This window comes from Pimephales promelas, chromosome 11, assembly GCF_988280905.1.
Source record: "Pimephales promelas chromosome 11, fPimPro1.hap1.1, whole genome shotgun sequence".
In the NCBI taxonomy this organism is placed as follows: Eukaryota; Metazoa; Chordata; class Actinopteri; order Cypriniformes; family Leuciscidae; genus Pimephales; species Pimephales promelas.
In genome coordinates, this window is record NC_142779.1 from 19593028 (window position 1) to 19613432 (window position 20405).

The 20405-nt window shown below is 38.9% G+C and overlaps 1 protein-coding gene across 4 annotated transcripts in view; it reads left to right on the forward strand.

Moving 5' to 3' along the window:
- Positions 1 to 19425, forward strand: part of macrod2 (mono-ADP ribosylhydrolase 2) — a 618043-nt gene extending 598618 nt beyond the window's left edge. For 3 of the 4 annotated variants that reach the window (XM_089117150.1, XM_039653234.2, XM_039653237.2), the window contains 3 exons: positions 15203 to 15250; positions 16049 to 16123; positions 17941 to 19425. In XM_089117150.1, the coding sequence (XP_088973276.1) occupies positions 15203 to 15250; positions 16049 to 16123; positions 17941 to 17972 (155 nt within the window). In that variant the 3' untranslated portion in view covers positions 17973 to 19425. The remainder of the gene's footprint in view (positions 1 to 15202; positions 15251 to 16048; positions 16124 to 17940) is intronic. The other variant, XM_039653236.2, reaches the window with a different exon arrangement.
- The last annotated feature ends 980 nt before the right edge of the window (positions 19426 to 20405 follow it).

Genomic DNA, 20405 nt, shown 5'->3' on the forward strand with positions numbered 1-20405 from the left:
TAGTATATAACTGGACTATGTATAGATGAGGTGTGTCTCCAACTTGTTCACACGTTTATTCAATTATGCCCACTATTTGTCCACACAAAACTTGATTAAAGTGTTAAGTACACAGATAATGGGTAACGATTCCCATTTAGACACAAGCGACAGACTAATACACACACATACACAAACACGCCAGTACCAGATGTTAAACACGGAGAAGGTGAGATCGATACAACATATTTAAGAGGATAAAGCCAAGCTTGTCACCTCACCATACGACGCTTTTAACAAACATACGCTCACGTTCACACACAAAACAGCCCTCCATAACACCTCAGCGAGTGTTTCTGAACACTGTTGGCATATGGTCATTAGGGCACTCCTGCCAATTTTATGCAGGTGTGTCGCTTGCGTAACTTATAAAGTCTAATGGTTGCACTTGTTTGCATGGGCTCTATATTTCAGCATCTGCTAAATCATTGACTTACATGGAAAACAAGTACCACAAATAAGCAGCCCTCAGCTCGAAAGGCTTGTTTCGAAAGTCTGCATTAATATTAAAAACATGAAATTGTTTACTGAAGTACCTTGTGTACTTTTTCACGTCCAACTTGTTCACAGTGAACAAGCCCTGTAGGATTGATTTGAAGATTTTGTGAAATATTCATAAATTAAATACATTTCTCTTAGCCTAAAGGCACCTATGAATAAGTCTGGCTTTGCTAATGGAGGGTGTTTTTTTGGGGGGCTGTGGTGTATTGGGCTCCTGCGGTGGGAGTCGATATCGCCTCTTCGCCTGCATGCAGGTGAGATTTACTGCGACGGCTGCTGAGCCTCAGTGGGTCTGAATCCAATCAGAGTTTGTCTCCTCATCTCTCAGAGTCTGCCTGATGAAGGTGGGGGTTTTCACTCCGAGGTTTGGCCTGTTTCTGCATGCCATTTTTTGATTACATCTTGAAAATCGCAAGACTTATTTTGCCTGATTAAATCTGATATTGCAGTGATAATGTGAATCGACCACAGACTATCACACATGATGGTTGGAGAACAGGTGGATCTTAGATCGGTGTAATGCCGTTTTTGGAAAGCTTAAGAATCCCTTGTGCTGTGTCAGGTGCATGGGTCTGTTTAGGACTTTCTGACTGGCAGAAAGAGAGTTTTGAGTTTAAGCTATAAGGCCACAAACAAGATATGTGCTGGTGTATCGGTTGATAAAGAGAGTAGAAGCTGTGATTTACATCATGTTGAAAATGTGGAGGCAAAGAACCACCCCAGCCTTGGATTATCATTCGTATACGGCCATTTGCCAGCATTGACAACTTAAAGCTGTAATTAATGTTTGCAGTTCAATATTTGACCGGAAGGGTAAAATTGACGGTTATTTTCGTCAGTTATGGCTAGTTAGATCTCGCATTCTGCCTGCTTTGAATCAGACTCAGAGATAGAGAGAAAGAAAGAGAGAGAGAGATGTGAATTTGCATCTGTTCAGATCTCTGCTCTCTTTGCATGAGTGACGTGCGTGCGCTTCAATAAAAGCAGGGCATTAAACGGATTTGGAACTACGTATGCATTAAATGGTTTTAATGCACAGCTTCAAGCCAACAATTGAGTATTCAGACAGACCATAGTATAATATAATATACACAATAAGGCTGGATCCGAAATTGTATACTTTCCTAATATATATAGTTGGCGAAAAACAGTATGTGACGAAAGAAGTGTTCGAGCGGCTATCTTATGATTCCCTACCAGCAGAGGGCTCCAACGGCCGTTATACAGAGATAGGTAGCTCCGACGGCACTTTTAAGATGACCCGATGTGCATCAACAAGTGTAAAACCAAGTTCACAAAAGGATCTACAAAAAATGCCCACAGGTTGTAATTTAAGCCCAAGTTAAACCCAATAAACGTATTATTCAATGCGTTACTTATTATTAATTTAATTGAATGTATTTATTTACTATATTTTCATGTCAATCCATGTTCAGTTTGACCACGAACCATGCCAAGAACCACGAACCGTGTTTTTTTCTTGATTTTGGGGTTTCTACAAAGGATAGCATATTGTTGTGAAATACAGGTCTGCACAGGATGTTTATTTTGAAACTGACAGTGTTTTGACGGTGCGGCTTGGACGCGGTGTCCGTCGAAAAAAGACTCGGCGCCTATCTTTAGCAACGCGCCGCGTCGCGGCTGGTTCACACATGCATTGACTAGAGTGGGCGCGATCAGCTCCGGTAGCAGTGTCGCAGCCGAACGCGCCGCAGACGTGTGCAGTGTATGGGTAAATACGAGGTGAAACATTAACCCATACAATTGCATTGTATGCATTTTCTGAACATGTTTTTGCTAACTAATCAAATACTTGAACAGATCTACTGTATATGTAAAACAATCCGAAAGAGCTATATTTTAAGTTCACAAATAACCATTTAAATGTTTAAGATGTTTGCGTTGTAAGACTGTTCAGGGAGACTTTAGATTTAAAAACGGTGTCCTGTTATGCAATGTTTTCTCAGTGAAATCATACAATTTCCTATTGATTCAATAGAACATGTGAGCTCACTAGGGAATCACAATATGGCGGCGCGGTGGCTTCACTGTTTATGATGTCATGAGCTATCCAGTCATTATATAGATCAGTGGGTCTAACCCTAACCCTACCCCAGACCTAAACCTGCAGCGTCATCTAACTGACGTTCATTCAGATTGCATTCATACTACACAGAACATTTTGTAGTGCTGAAGTAATTATTGAATAAGTACCTACTTAAGATATGTTTGTGATTTTGGACGCTGCCTAAGTCTCATATCTGCATACGTATGTGTTCTTTTTTATTACATTGAGGAAATTCTAATTCATCTTTGTCTTGTTGCTCACTTGAAGTGTATAATTTATAGTATTATAGTTTGTAGTACAAATTAATGTACCCAATTATCAACCATGCTTATCGCATTTGGTACTTAAGTTTTGGTTGTAAAATAATGATGATTAAGCACCATAATCAGAATTGAAATATACTTAGTACAACTAATGCTGTAATCAGCACTTCAATGGCACTCTTTTAATAATTGTACAGGCCTGGTGCTTTTTCTTTCAGTGTTTTCTGTTTGTAACTGGAGACGTGTCGTTTATTGTTATATACAAAACAAATTTGTATCTCAATCTTTCATTTCAAATTGAGACATTATCATATCAAGCAAAATTTGTACTGTGGCATCCCTATCACAAACTTGCAAATGCTTCACATCACACTGGATAGAGTGACCTTCATGTATCTGTTCCTTTTGAATAAGTGGAAGAGTTATTATTTATGGAGCTCATTGTAAAGTTGCATTAATGTTTGATTTTCATATACCAACAGTTAGTGAAGATTGTTTCACGTCTTAGAATCAATGAAGCCAATGTTGTGAGAGGATAAAAACTTGAGAGGGAAGAAAATGAAACGTGCTTTCGCTCCCGTTGTCTCTCGTTCTCGAGCACAGTGGGCTATCAGTGTTTCTCAGTGAGAAGAAGACCGTTCAGATTTGTTTCATTTTGGACAGTAAACATTTTTTACTTGTTCTTTTACTCTCTCCAACCCTTTGTTTTCTGTCAGATGTCATGGTGAGGCTAAAATGAAGTTGTTTGCCAGCTTAACTCTTGGATATCAGTCAATATTCATAATTTCCTATCTCCCGTCCTCCGTAGTGAGATCACACGGCACCCACTCTCGTACCCATTCTTTTGCCTCTCCAAAAAGAATTTCTATTCACTCAGGAAATCATCAAACGAAGTCATTGTTTATTTAAGTGCTATGCTCACTTATTTATTTGTTTACTTCTCCAAGCTACACCCACAGGAATCTCCATGTAACGTTGCCCGGGTTTTGGATCTGCTGGGTTTTTGTTCCTTTTGTATTAACTATTAATTGCGGCCAAGTTTTGGAGACTGCGATTGTGACGCCATCCTAGTCGCTCGTGAATGTTGCCCTGAGGCAGAAACCCAACAGTATCTGTGGCCATCTGTTGCTTGTGTTGAAGCCCTTTTTAGCACATTTCTAGATTCTTCTCAGTTCAGTAAAACCCACCGAAAACAAAGGAAAGCACTTTTGCCGACTGCTTACATTTAGTCATCGCGAGACACATTTTTTTTTCATTATTATTCACATTGCTTGGTTTAGGGGCCTATTTTAATTTCCCCCCAGTCGTGTCCCCGGCAGGTATATTTATTTTTCAGCAGCGTGACAAAGCTTGTTTTATGAAAGTGTAGCTTTTTCCAGTAATGACCTGCCTTTTCCACTTAGTGGCAGTGTAGTGCGACAAAGCATTGCAGGATTTGTTACATTCTTTTGCATGTCAGATTCATTCCTTTGAATCAGTTTGTTTGGACAGGTCATGTAAATGAATCGATTAAAAAGTTCTTCTTTTTTATTCACCTTATGTTGTGATGTGGAAGTAAGCTTTTTTCTGTGAATGTGCGGGCACTTCCGATTCATTAGCCGCTAAATAATTGGAAGAATAACCAAATGCAGTAAATGGTAAGATTTACTACAAAACCAGTGTGTTTATGATTACAATAATAAATGAAAATTATATGATAACAAAAAACAGAATGAGGTAATTAGATTGTTAGATGATACTGTTTTTGTCTCACTGTCTATTCTAATTTTTCTTTTATTTTCAATTTGGCTTGAATTTGTCACTTCATTGAAAAAGAAAAAAATAAATACCCTAATAGCAGTTTATGCAGTTTGTCATACAAGTCAATACTATTTGCAGTTCTCAATGCCAGGTATCTATGTGTAAGCTAGTTTAACACTCAAGCTTAAGTTGAAGAAACAAATAAAAACATTATTATTATTTAACATTTTATATATTTTTTCAAACTATGCGTATTATTTGGAGTGTGAAAATGCTTGTGAAAGTGGTGTGTCTTTAGCTTCAGCTCATGTTTTATGTTGCAAATTCAGCATTATTATGTAGCAAATAATAAGTAGTTTGTTGAATGGACAGCTCAAGTTTCAAAGTCCCTGCACTTACTCTCCCAGTTGTGGTCTTCCTGTTGTGTGAAATGGGAGACATTGACCACTCGAGTAATTGAATCGCTAGAATCACTTGAGCGAGGTCAGACTTCTTCTCTCCATTGTGACTTTCCTTTGGATGCGCCCCTGCTGAGCAGCTCCTCTGATCCGCCATCCATAGAGGCTTTTCATGGTGGAGAGACAGGTGGAGGCAACTGCCTTTTTAATTGACTGTTTAAATGTGACTTCCCTTGTTCTGTTTGTGTGCCAGGGGAGATTGTGGAGGTGAAGGCAAAGCTCAGAGAGTTTCTGTCAGTCTGTGGCTAGGGCTTATCACAGCACAATTAGCTATTGCCCTGGGCTTGTATATCACAGCGGCCTTTCAAAGAGCCTGGTATTACCCAAATTTTCTGCATAAATGCACATATGCTTTTGCACTGTCTTCATCCTGCCCCAAAACTGTCCTCGCACTTTGCTTTGGAGCAGGGCTGAATAAATAACACAAAGACAAAAACAACTTTAGCGGCCATGTGTTTTCATCATCTGGGTTAGTTTGTGCTATTGTAGCCTCACTGGAGGTGTAGCTTAGTGGCTTGTTGTGCGGCTATGAGTGTGATATTGCGTTTATTTTGCGTATAAGTTCCCCTTTATTCCCTCTTGTGTGGAACTACTTCCTTCCGCCATGGATTCAAATCTTAAGTTGACAGTTTCACAGCTCAACCCAAGCCTCTGTTACAAATTCTAAAGTGTCACTTGAACATTGAAGGAACATTGAAGTCGCTCCGTTGAAGTCGCTTCTTCGAAGTCGCTCCACTGAAGTCGCTCCGTTGAAGTCGCTCCGTTGAAATAGCTCCGTTGAAGTAGCTCCGTTGAAGTCGCTCTGCTGAAGTCGCTCCGTTGAAGTTCTTCCTTCCGCCACGGATTCAAGTTGACAGTTTCACAGCTCAACCCAAGCCTCTGTTACTAATTCTAAAGCGTCACTTGAACATTGAAGGAACATTGAATTCGCTCCGTTGAAGTCGCTCCATTGAAGTCGCTCCATTGAAGTCGCTCCGTTGAAGTCACTCCGTTGAAGACGCTCCGTTGAAGTCGCTCCGTTGAAGTCGCTCCGTTGAAGACGCTTCTTCGAAGTCGCTCTGCTGAAGTCGCTCCATTGAAGTCGCTCCATTGAAGTCTCTGCGTTGAAGTCACTCCGTTGAAGTCGCTCCGCTGAAGTCGCTTCTTCGAAGTCGCTCCGTTGAAGTCGCTCCGCTGAAGTCGCTCTGCTGAAGTCGCTCCGTTGAAGTCGCTCCGTTGAAGTCGCTCCGTTAAAGTCGCTCCGTTGAAATCGCTCCGTTGAAGTGCTATTGTAGCCTCACTGGAGGTGTAGCTTAGTGGCTTGTTGTGCGGCTATGATATATGTGATATTGTGTTTATATTGCGTTTAAGTTCCTCTTTATTCTCTCTTGTGCGGAACTACTTCCGCCACGCTTTAATTCTAAAGCGTCACTTTAGATCTAGTAATGAAGGAACATTGAAGTCGTTGAAGTCGCTCTGTTGAAGTTGCTCCGTTGAAGTCGCTCCATTGAAGTCGCTCTGTTGCTTCCTTGAAGTCGCTTCCTGGAATCGCTTCCTGGGATTGCTTCCTTGAAGTCGCTTCCTTGAAGTCGCTTCATTGAAGCTTATTGTATTATGAAGAGTGGAGTATTATGAGAGGGAATTCGACTAACCGAGTGCATTACATGGTCAATATTATATTCAAAATCAGATTTAATAATTTATTATTAATGTTTCCGTGGTGGTACTGATAGAATATCGCGTGGCATCAGATTTGAGAACCAGAACAAAGTGTTGACAAAAACATGAAAACAGTTCTTATTTTGGAAATCTGACATTTCGAAATGATATGTTAATGAGCACAACAGTGTGTAAACTGTTGTGTAAATGTTTTGAATCGGTTCTGCTATATATTCAGCGTGTTGTTAAAGGACAGGCTTGATAGAAACCGAGCCATATAACAGCTTTCGGGCTGAGGCGCCACTGTTGAATTCACACACAAATATGACCATCATGAACCCTCTTCAGCCAGCACCACCATCTGCTGATGGACCTGGACTTCAAACACACCTGATCTGACTGTCATTTGTGCCCAGCAGAGCACCCAGAATGCATTGTGTGCGCTCTCCATTATGTAGTCACCTATGGCCCACAACCCTGTTAGCATCAAAGCAGGGCGAATGAGGAAGAAGAGGAGTCCTGCTCAAATAAGCTGGAAGGAGCATGGCTCTCACACTGTGACTTTGAAGATCTTCTTTTGATCAGCGAGCTCGTCCCTCCCACAGCCCTCCAGACGGAGTGAGCGAAGAATGTGGAGGCAGGATAAATCACAGCGAAAGGGAAGAGATGCTGTGGCACAGGGTGCAGAGCTTACATTTGATAATGGCAGTTTTGTTTTGCTCATGCCTATTCATTTTGTCCCTCTCAGACTGTGCAAAGGTGTACAAAATCCATTAAGAAGTCACATTGAATTTAGAGGCTTTAATGCATATTAAACAAAAGAAAATAGAGAGAGAAGTAAAGCCACTGACAGTTTGGCTGGAACAAGAAAGTATGTGACTGTCACTTTGAAAACTGGTGCTGCTGATAGTGTTGCTTCTTTGGAAGGTGGTCTAACCTCTTTTGTTTTAATGACCGTCATGTTCAGAATATTCTCTGTGTCAATAGACTCAACAAAGACAGACACCAGTCAGGAGGCTGTGGATCCCATTGAGGTTCACGCTATGGTTTTCCCAACCTTTTTTTTGTGTGTGTATTTTATGCCTCAAAGCACCTCAAATGTGTTAACTCGCATAAGTCAAATCCCATGATTAAAACTCATCACTTTTTACATGTTAATGAGAAGCATATAAAACATATGTTTACATGCATGGTTTTTTGTTGTTCTTGTTGTTTTTGCCGAAGGAAATTAATACTTTTATTCAGCATGGATGCATTAAATTGAGCATAAGTGACAGTACAGACTGTTCTGTTTCTAATAACTTTTTATTCATTACATTTTAAACTTTGATAATGTTTCTCGAGCTAAATCAGTATATTAGAATGTGACACTGAAGACTGGTAATGATGCTAAAAACAACTTTTTAAAATATAATAAAATAGAGAATGGTTCCTTTAAATTGTAATATTTCACAATCTTACAGTTTTTACTGTATTTATGACAGAGCAAATGCAGTCTTTGTGTGCAAAAAAAAAACTTCTTTCAAAACCATTAGAAATTCTTACCAACCCCAAACTACCGAATTGCATGGGGTAAATATGGATTACATATAATATGGATTAGTATTTGTGACCATTAGAAGCTGTTTGAAAACATGAGTGATTTAATATGCATATCTGCATATCGTCAAATTGTTTAGATGTGAAGAAGTTTGCTATCTATATTCTCACATCTTCTCCCAGCAAGGTCTAAAGGTGCTCATGCATCCTATTTTCTGCTGCTGTAACTTTTGCTGGTGGTGAATATAACCTCATGCCCAGGAACACGCGGTGGGTCAGGTTCAAAAGCAGTCCACACATTATGCTAAGTCACTCGATAAGTTTTCACAACAAGCCCTGCTACCTTTGACAGCTGCATTCAGTTGCTCTTAAGGTCATGGCAAAGGGGATGCCCTCTTTTTCTTACTTCCTTCACATTTATTGTTGTTTTTCCTTTTTTTGTAAGTATGTGTGTGTGAGTTTTATAGTTTTAGAATCATCATAGCTTTTGGACTTGTAGTCATTCCCATATAATTTATAGGCAAAGAAGAGTAAAAGAAAGAGAAAGTTGTACTTGCGCATTAACTTATTAAACACTTCTCTCCCCCCAAACATATTTTTTGTTCATGCTAAAGATATTTGATTGCTTTGTGTGATGAACAGACTGATATTTAAGTCAGTTTATGGGATGTTTATGGGATGATGTCTGAATGATTGATTTATTATCAGACTAATGTTCTAGACTATACAGCACACTGATTTAAAGATATAGCTCATTGGTGTGGGAAGATTATCAGTGAAAAACAAATCAAAAAATGTTTTCCCACGAAACTATGATATAGCTTCAGACGACTTGGAAAATAGCCAACGCATTCTCATCCTAGGGCGTCATATAGTGACACTTTTGACAATGTGTATACTGTACATCCAACACACATGGCACCCTTTAGCTTCAATATAACACGCTTCGGTTATGGGTAAGTTTAGGTTTGGGGTAGGATTAGGGTTAGACCACTAGGAGGCGCCTTCTGGCCCATATATATCTATATGTCTCATATTGACGCTAAAGGGTGCCATGTACGTTGGATGTATACACATTGTCAGTATATGATGCCTTGGGATGAGAACGGTTTGAAATAGCGTCCAAGTTGTAATAGACCAACTTTTCACCACCTTGTTGAAGCTTGAAATCTCTTGTCCCCATTTATTTGCATGGAATTTAGCTAACAGTGCTTTATACAACATTTCCATTGATGAAAGAAGTAAATGAGTTAATTATGACAGAATTTTAATCTGTGGGTGAACTACTGCTTTCAGCTCTGAAAACACACGTTAGACTCATGTTACATGATGATTTTATCATATGGTTTGAGTGATGCATTAAAAAAGGCTGCCGTTCCCCTCCGTTTACTGCTTAATGAACTTTTTTTATCTTCCACAAACCTCCCTACTCAATTCGCCTCAGCGCTTTCAATGTGACCCTTAAACCAAGCGACCCCATGTTCTCTTTTCACATCTTTTGTTTTTCCAAGCAAGGCCGCCTTGGCCCGAGAGAACTGGAAGCCTTTCAGACCTATTGAGGACCTCTTCTTTGTACAATGGCAGCTCGTCAAAGCACATCTTGTAACTTTACCCTTCCTTGTATTTCTCACTCTTTGCTTTGAGAGGCTGAAATGCAGATGAGAGGAACCACTTGGCTTTTCACAGAGGAACGTGCATGAGAAAGATCTGTGGTATTTACAACCGAAGCCCTCCCTACCGGGTTTGTTTCGACTCAATACCTTTTAATTGCCTCTAATTGTTTGAAGCTTCACCATCACACAGCGACGCAACAGAGAAAGAAAAAGCCCCACACACTCCAAGTGCCTCCCAGAATGCTTTTCTCTTTCTCTTCCTCTCCTTAGTGTTGTTCCAGAGAAAATATGCCTGCCCTCGCCCCGCAACCTTTGAATATTTACATATGAAAATGAAGTTTGCTCTCCACATTTAGCACTTCATTAGCTCTCATGGTCTGGCTCTTTGAAAAGCTTGCCCGCCGTTGTTGCGCTTGAATAGACCTGGAATTACATTGATGTATGTTTAAATTATGGGCTGAACTCGTAACAAAACGTTACAAAAGCCGTACTTTAGTCTAAAATGTGGCTATTCACGTAAAGAATACCGTATTTTACAAGTTAGATGATGAATGCACAGCTTGAAGACCACCATGAGCTTCTTTACCTAAAGTGAGATATAAGGTACTTGTGCTGCTTATCTTTTCCAGATGAGAGGAGCTTGATTAATTATATGAAATCCAGAAACCAAACATACGGTGTGAACATACTGTGATGGACAGTCGACTTGTGGGATATCGAGTGGTTTTACTCAGCAAGCCTTGTGTGATTGTTCGGACGGCTGTAAGCTTGTTCTCTTGTTCTCCTTTCAGTCGAGATCTTTTCCATTAACCTTCTGAGTGACATGTGAAAACTGTCTGGCGAGGTGCTTTTGTGAGTCACTGGTTCGATTACATTGGGCTTGTGCCCCAGTTAGGCCAGGGTTATTGGTTTGGTTGTTTGTGGTCGGCTTTGAGCTGCTGTTAGAGTCAAACGGCTTTGAGAACCTGAACAATCCAGGCATTCAATGGGGATGGTACATTGCAGGTGCCTGGACTGTTAAAAAGACTCTCTCAAACTCTGTTGAAGCGTCTCAGATGATTGGCCTTCCTAAAATAATCTGAAATCAAGTCCAGTTGCATTTGATAGGATTGCATTAGACATGCTTTTTCAGCCTTGTATGTCTTCGAAAAACGGTGTCTAAAGGTGGAATAAAACTGTGGTGCATTTCATGTACAGATGATTTTCTCATTTCAAGCCGATCACTGTGAGGTAAATAATGTTACGGCTGTTTTTGTTTTGTGTATACTGATGTTTTGTGAGTAGAAGAAAATGCTTTCACTACATCTGTTGGGCCAGCTTTGGTGCCAGAGCCTATTTTGAGATCGCTTCATTACATGTACATATCTGTTGTTGTATGCGGGTACAACTTCGTTATTTTAGAATTATTTTTTGATTACAGTACCGTTAACTTTTGAAGTTGTTTTTTTTTTTTTTTTTTATGTTTTGGAAAGAATTCTTATGCTCACCAAAGCTGAATTTTCAGCATCCATTACTTCAGTCTTCGGTGTCACATGATCCTTTAGAAACCAGTCGAATATGCTGATTTGGTGCTCAAGAAACATTTCTTATTATTATTATCAATGTTGAAAACAATTGTGCTTCATAATGTTTTCCTATAGCTAGATGGATGATGGATGGATGTTTAAAGTGTAATTCTGTGATACTTGCCATTTCTTGGTAATTGTGAAAATTTACTAGCAATTTCTGAGTGAATTCTTTTCCACCACTACATTTTTGTGTCGTTTCCATTTAAAGTAACACTTTTTAAAGTTTTATAATATATTTTTTAATTATTTTAATTCTACTTGAACTTAAATTACAAATCTGTTTCCTGTTTGTCACCTTAAATTCAAATTTAGGAATTTAAAAAGGCCTCTCAGTTAAGTTCCGAATAGCCAACGCATTCTCATCATTTAGCGTCATATAGGTGACGCTATATGACAAAACGGCAAAATAATGCGCACATGGCACCCGTTATCGTTAATATAACACGTGCATGTGATGGGTAGGTTTAGGTGTGGGGTAGGGTAGGGTAGTCTCATATTCACGCTAAAGGATTTATGACGCCTTGGGTTCGCATGTTATATTAACGATAAAGGGTGCCATGTGCGTAGTATTTCGCCGTTTTGTCACATAGCGTCCCCTATATGAACGGGCTGGAATAGCTCACAACTCTGATTGAAATTGGTCATTTTTGTGAAGGCATTGGTCAACCCCTTGAACCAGCACCAGCATTTGAGTTCTGAGGATTACTATACGATTACTACACTCGTGCTTTGGCCTTTGTCTGTAACTTCATTGTATGTATTGAAGGGGGCGAGGAAAGATGTTGATTTTGGCCTGACACGGCCGGTCATTATTTGTGCGGCACAGTCGATTTATGCAGCCTAACAATAGACCCACAAGCCCCTCGTGATCTCTAGAGCGAATGGTTGGTGGAGGATCTAATTTTCTGCTTGTCTGAATATGAATATGACTTACATCTGCCCCCAATACACCCCCCCCCCCCAACACACTCCCTCCCTTTCTCTATCTCCTTCGCTTCGCTCACTTGTTTCTTCTTCCAAGCTTTGTGAGTGGTCCAGCACTGACTGTAAAGATACCACACACATAAAGACACCATCAAACTTTCATTACGCCTAAGTGCAGTTAATTTCAAGGGAAGCATATGAAGCAAAGAAAATATGACAATTTATCTAAGCTAGAGCGCTCAAAGACCCGACTATCTTGAGCTCGCTCAACCGTTGTGCAGAAGAGATTACTGGAGTCTCTGGTGGACTGTTGTCAGGATGAATAAATAAATAAATAAATAACCAGTATAAATAACCAAAACGCATCAGTTCAGGCCACCTGTATAGACTTCTGAGTTGGGTGCCTAACACCAAATATGTAATTATTTGTGGGGATTTTAAATCATAATGGCATCATACTGTGACTTTAGAAACCTGAAATCAATCAATAGGCTGCTGGGTAGGGAAATGAAATTCAGTTGTTTTCTTTCACATTTCTGCAGAAAGTAAGTGCACGGCTACACTCCATGTCACATTTCGCACACTTTTTCCTACTTGACAGCCTCTGGCTACTTTATTTGTTTCACAGCACGTCAGACTCTCCTCCCGAAAGGCCGAACTCAAACTGTTGTCGGCTGTAAAGCTAAATTAGAGAGCTGGCTGATTTCTGCAGCATCTCCTGATGATGGCAGCAGTTGGAAGCGAGCACAGGCATTGATTGAAATTCCTGTATCTTGTTTTTTTCTTCTTCTTCTTCTTCTTTTCAAAGGCTGGTTTGTTGTGTTTTGATCAGCACTGCTTATTAGGATCCCAAAGTGGCAGGGCTCCCTCTCAGCCATGACATTATTACATGGAAAGAGAGACAGACGGAGCGTCTGGAGGAAGCCGAGTCTCACTTGAGCTTGCAGGTTCACTCGAGTGACAGCCTTAACTATCTCACTTTGGTGCTTGTCCATATACTTTAAATGCAGTGCTCATCTCAAAATAACTAAGAGCATTGCAGAAGTGATGTGAAAGTCAGAATCTGTCCAGCAAAAGTCATTTCCCAAACATTGTTAAAACAATATACACACATACGCATATATATATATATATATATATTAGGGCTGTCAAACGATGAATCGAGATTAATCGCATCCAAAATAAAAGTTTGTGTTTACATAATATATGTGGGTGCACTGTGTATAATTATTTGTATATATATATATATATATATATATAAATACACACACATGCATGTATATTTAAGAAAAAAAATATTATTTATGTATAATATAAATTATATATAAATCTATATACATTATATACATGAAAATGTGTATTTAATATATACAAGCATGTGTGTATTTATATATATATATATATATATATAGTCATTTTATAATGTTACAATATACAAAAAATAAGTATTATTTAATTAAGTATAATAATTTCTTATCAAGCAAATGATTTTTGCTTTTTTTTTCATGGTTTAAGCGTCAACACATCATTCAGTATTTTTCCATTCATGCTTAGGGCATGAAAAAAATAGCAATGGGATAATAAAAAAAAAAATAAAATAAAAAAAAAAAAATGCAGTTCAAGTAAAAGTATGTTGTTTTTAGAATGCTTAGATATATATTTAACTTAAAAACAAGAACAAAGTACTGATGACAAGCAATGAATTTTTTTTTTCTGCAGTGTACATTTCTGCACTGCCTCTGTAAGTGTGTGTGATTCTTTGTTTACTCCAGCTCCCCAATTGTGCAGGAATATGGAGAAAAAAACACGAAGCAAGGAACAGAGAGGAGACTTGCTTCCAGAAGTAGGCGGTAATGGAAACAGCGTTTTTGAATCGTATCGCACTCAGTTTCAATTTCTCCCTCTACAGTGCCGCGAGACAAGAATGAAATGAAACCATGGCGGTGGTGTTTGCCCATACACTCCCTCACCTTTCCTCATCCAGACACTCTGCTGCTGCTCCATTTCTCCAATGGAAAGACCTTTTTTTTTCCTTGTTCGAAACAAAAATCCATCACTTGTAGCTTTGCTCTGTTAAATCAGTAGAATTTGTTGGCTGGCCACCAGAGAGAGCGAAGCGTCTGGGTTGCTCTCCTTCTGAAAGACTGCATTAAAGCCACCGTCTGTAGTTGTTGAAACATCGCCACCGTAATCCGAAGAATTGTGATGAAATTAGCATGAAAGCAGAGGCCATGTTCTGTATTGTATGTGTAAGATGTGCCAGTGTGTTCAGAAGATGTTTGTGAGATTCTCATGAAGGTAAATATTGTTGTTCTGCAGACGAACGCTATTGTTTGAGTGGCGAGACATTCTGCAGCACTGAGTTTTGTGTGCTTGCATCATCCGTGGATGTGCCGCAGGAAGGAGATTATTTCATGCTGTGGTTTGCTTTGGTATTTAGGCAGAGAGATAGAAGAGAGAAAGTTATAGAAGGAGTTTGAATTAGTTTGAGAATAAGGCTCACGCTGATATAGACTCAAGGCAGTTTCTAATTAATTTTCTATGCTTCCCCTTTCGTCTGCGTTTGTTTTGTTCCTCTTGAAGGCGAGCGGCTTTTGGACCATATTTTTCATGTTTAAATATTATGCATGGGTCTCATACCAAATAACCAATAGCTATAATCTCTTATTGAAGTGACTGTCTAAACACACTACACTATATATATTTATATAATCATGTTTTGGGGGATAAAAGAATGTAGTTGCTGTTCTTCCTAAAGAGGATACTAAGGAATCCAGAATATGGAGCCAGTATCATTGTAAAAACCAAAGCCACAGAGAACTTAACACTTTGATTTGTGACTTTTGTTTAGATCCTGTCACAACAGCAGCCAAGGAGAACAACACCAGCAGCACTAAAGGTAAAATCAAAAATGTAGAATATTTTTGGGCATTTTAGTCACTTTAGATTTGAGAGGGCATGTCATGACAAAGTATGTCAAAGAGAAAGGCAATGAGATTCAAACTCACCTCGCTTGTATGAGCATCACAGCTCAGTTTGACTCCAATTCAAATGCATACATTTTGTACAGATGAAAGTAGAGCTGTGTTTGTGTGTGTGTGTGTTTTCAGATGTAAATTCATTTTTATGGCCTTTTAGTTACTTTATTTATATGAAAGTTTGATCGCGAAAATACAGGTACCAGGATCAGAGATGTGAGCATGTGCGTTAACCACTAGGTCACGATTCCAATGCAAATTTATGGTTTATTATTCATTCATTAGAAAGCATAGTATGAGCTGATGCATTTTTGAAAGATTTAAAATGTTTGAATGGACTTTTCCTCTTTTTATTTCTGTGACAGTTGAGAGGCACATGTGATAACCGGGAAAATAAGAGGGAACAGTCGTAAATGTGTCACTTCCTCAAATGCTTGCTTTTTTATTTATACAGAGGAAAGGAGAGGGTTTTTTTATGAATTTTCAGAAGAAGCATGCACAGGTGTATCTCATCACCCTGAGCTCTGTTGAAGCCTCTGTTGCCTCAGGCATAGCCTTTAGCATCCGTTGCATTTACTTCAGCTAGGAGGAGCACAGTAGCCAATGAGATGTCACCCAGTGGCATCTAAATTTTCATTCTCTGATCTCGAGTCATTCGTTCCCCTTCTCTTTCTCCCTTTTTCCCTCGTATTCCCTTGTTTTCTCTGTCTCTCCTCTAGTTGATGTGAAAGCCCAGGACAAGAGCTCACAAGAGCCCGACTCAACTCCAACAGACAGCAGACCAAATTCCCAAGGTAAAAGCGAAAAATCAATAGCAGCTGTGAGAAACGTACTCATGTAAATGTCCCAATCTATTTCATTGTCCTCATCATTCGACTAAAAGCTCGCAACTTTTTTCTGACCCGTTATGCTTAATCCACATTTCCTTCACTTCCTTTCTCTCTCATTCACTTTCTCTCTGCTGATCTGGAACTGCGGAGTGACCCTGATTTTTCAGAGTAAACGTGTTGGCATGCCTCCTTAAATTGAGTTTGATGAATTACCTGCATGCCCACCTCACGGACATTAATAAATCAAACACAAAGTGTGTGTGATCGGAGCGCAGAGATGACGCAGTGCGAGAAAGCTGATAAATCATGTGTGATAAGAGTTTTGCTGTGCTGTCATTTCGGGAACCCTGGGGTCAGCTTCCCTCTTAGGGCCGCACATACAAACTCCCAGCATGCCATTTAGATTCATTCCCTTTGAGTTTGAGAGGAAAATATTTTGTACAGTATCTTTTTGTGGGTATCTATACAAATGGAGGTATTGATTGACCGTATTATTGATGTATTATTGTTGCCTGGCTAACATCAGACCACGTCTCATTGAGATGTTCATTGTCTCGTATTTGAGGCGTGGTTTACGAATGCCCAGAACCGTTTATTGGGTGCTACGAATGTCTATCAAATGTATACGTAGCTCATAGCCAATTGTGTCAATTAGATGACGTATGTAGAGCGACAGAAATTAGACGATGGGTCAGAGATTTATTTGCGTTCTAAACTACTTCGAACGATATCTAAGGCCGCATCTGCTGCCATGTTGGATCCATAGACGTTGCAAGACGTCGTCATCGTCTTGCGGCTCCCTCCCCATTCTGTGATTGGTCCCGTCGCTGAGGTGAAAATTTGGTCTATGGTATCCAGACTGCCTTGCAGCTTGAGTAAAATTGTGCTGCACAAAGGCAGTATGGGGAAACTCAGGCTAGTATTATTGTATAGTACTTGATTATTGTATAGTAATATTGATGCCAACATGAAATTGAAGTCAAAACACACTGTAAATTAGAGCAAGTTTGCATGAAGCAGGGATGTGATTTACCGACCTAAACAGTCCCAAGTGAATTCTGAAAATTCTGAGAAAAGAAAAATGTAGTTGGAATTATTTACATTTACATTATATTTATTCATTTAGCTGACGCTTTTATCCAAACTGACTCACAATTGCTATATATGTCAGAGGTCGCACGCCTCTGAAGCAACTAGGTTAAGTGTCTTGCTCAGGGACACATTGGTGTCTCGCAGTGGTCTCTCACACCAAAGGCTCTTATCCACTGCGCCATCACCACCACCGTATTATGACGATTGAAGTCCTCATATAATTACTAAATAAATGCAAAATGTTATATGTTCTAATTCATTTAGTTCATGCTCCCAGGACACCCTTAGTCTGTTAGCAAGAGAAATTGCCATTGGAACAGTGTTACTATATCCTGTTGCCCAGTAACTTTTTTTATGCCAGTGCATGGTTGTAAGAATGTGAAATGGCTCAAATCACAATGGCCACTGCAGTTATATGAATATATAGTCTGACGCGCTGCATGTTTCAGAGTAAAGCCAAAGCAGAGCACTGTGTTCATTTCCAATTCACTGTGTTTGAGCCGTAGTATAAATATAAAGGGGTGTGTGTGTGTGGTTGGAAGTGGGTGGTTTGACAAAGAAAAAATTAAATAGGCTCAATGTTTGTTTCATGTTGAAACAATTCTGTCAGTGTTGTGCATTAGTCCAGATTAATTGTTTGATTGCTAGCATGTAATTGTTTATTTTCTTATACGTTTGCTTTCCCCAAGACGGCCAAGGCGACGAGAGCGCACAGGAATGAGACGACAATCAGCCTCATAGGAACGAGTGCCGGCAAACTGTGTGAAGGCAAACATCTCACCAATTTTGTCCCACGCCAGGGAGTCGCCCACAAGCACTGGGAAAAGAGTTGACCCCCACTTCATTCACCATCTTTCCTTCTATTCTACCTGTATTTCCTTTCCACTTCTTCATACTGATAATAAATCGAATATATAGCTATATAAAAAGGAACAAATGAGAGTTTGAATCAGAGTGCAGGGATTGTGGAGCTAGAATGGGGCTGCTATACCTCACTTGACATGCTGCTTGATCAATAGTTGTTGTTGTTTTTTAAATATGGCATCCTGGTGCTGGATTTGAACTGGTTTGAATTAGGTAGATTGGTCAAAACACATCCAAAAACCACCCTGACACTTTTAACTACAAGCTGATTTGCAATACTATACAGTAGATGAAGTGCAAAGCCAAGGATTTTGAATTTTCCTTCCTGCAGAGCACAGTAATGTAAGATTCAGACCAAATCTGATTCGGTTCCACAGCCCTGTCCATCGATTAAGATTTCTTTTAGGTGAAAAACACTAAAATGGCTGTAAATGTGCCGTTTGCATACGCGCGAGTGAGTGTGTGTATATATATACCGATGATGTCACTTTAAAGAGGCTTTCGCTTCGTGTTTGAGCTTCAGAACCAAGTCAGGTCAAACGAGGAGAACATCGCTTGATTGTAATCTCCGATGGAGTGGTGACATTCCTCCCTTCTGCACGCTATATAACAGAGGCGTTGAAACGACACGACGCTCGCAGAGCCTCCCTTTTAATCTCTCAAACGAGCATTGATCATGTTTCATCTTCAAAGCTGCTCTGTCTACTGCGATTGCCTGTTAAAAAAGGAAAACCTCAGTTGTGTCAGACTGACGTGGTTGTTTTTGATGAGTGCGCTAACAAATCTATTCCCTCAAGTGTATCTAGATGCATGCCAGCATTGTTTGAAATGTTTTATTTACAGTCCCTCTCTCTCGGTCTCCCTCCCTGTCACATGCATAAACAGATATCATTTGCAAGCTCTCAATATTTTTACCAGATTGTCTCTGCATTTTCAAAAATCTGCCTTATTTCATGAGATAGGTAGTACATAATCACAAAATGGTGATGGCAAAAAAAATAAAAAAAATAAAAAGCAAATAGTAAGTGTGTGGCTTTGAATGAATTAAATGCTAATTGATGAGTGATGCATTTCTTTTAAACAAATCAAACATGTTTTCTGTCTTTTTGTTTGGGTTTTTTATTTGGTTGTTTGGTTTTTTTGCATATTATGTCTTTTGGTTGATGATGATTAAAAAGTGTATTCAAAAGGTTGATTTACTCCTTTAAGTGGTGCCATACTGTATATCAGATGAACTTATGCCTTCATCCTTTGATGTTTGCTTTGCTATAAAACAACTATGAATAAAGTTATAAAGTTGTTTCCCTGGGCATGATGTCTGTGTGTTCCTTTGACAAAAACACAAAAGGATTTTTCCAGTGGCTTTTGGATAACTGCAGAAAAGGTCCCACTTTATATTAAGTGGCTTTAAATACTATGTAATTACATTGAAATTAATAATTTGATACAATGGACTTATGGTGTACATACATGTTTTTACATCGTACTTACATTTTAAAATTCCAGGATGTAATTACAGCTATAATTAATATTTGGGTAACACTTTAGAATACGGTTCCTTCGTTAATGAATAACTACACAAGAACTAATGAGTAACACAATATTAACAATCTAGTAACTATTATTAACTAACAAGAAACTCTGATTAACGAACTAGTAAGTAATAGCGCACAGACGAAAGTGGTAGTTCCCTATTAAGTAATCAATAACTACTATTTTTTTAATTCTTCCCAGAGAACTACTGAAAAAGTTTATTAACAATCTAGTAACTACTATTAACTAAAATAAACTCTTATTAACGAATTAGTAAGTAAGAGTTCACAGATGAAAGTGTTACTAGATACTTCTGTGGGAATTACTAATTATTTGGATTCGTATTATAAAGTGAAGATCATTGGAACTAACTAGTAATTACTCAAGTGTTACTACATGATCTAGTCATGATTTGTGCAAATGTTTGAGATTTTTGGTGAACTTTAGTATACTTTTAGAAAATGTCTTTAGTAACAATTGAGTAATTACTAGTTAGTTCCCATGATCTTCACTTTATAATACGGATCCAAATAATTAGTAATTAATAGCTCATAGATGAAAGTGTTACTAGATACTTCTGTGGGAATTACTAATTATTTGGATCCGTATTATAAAGTGAAGATCATTGGAACTAACTAGTAATTACTCAAGTGTTACTACATGATCTAGTCATGATTTGTGCAAACGTTTGAGATTTTTTGGTGAACTTTAGTAACTTTTAGAAAATGTCTTTAGTAATACTTTAGTAATTACTAGT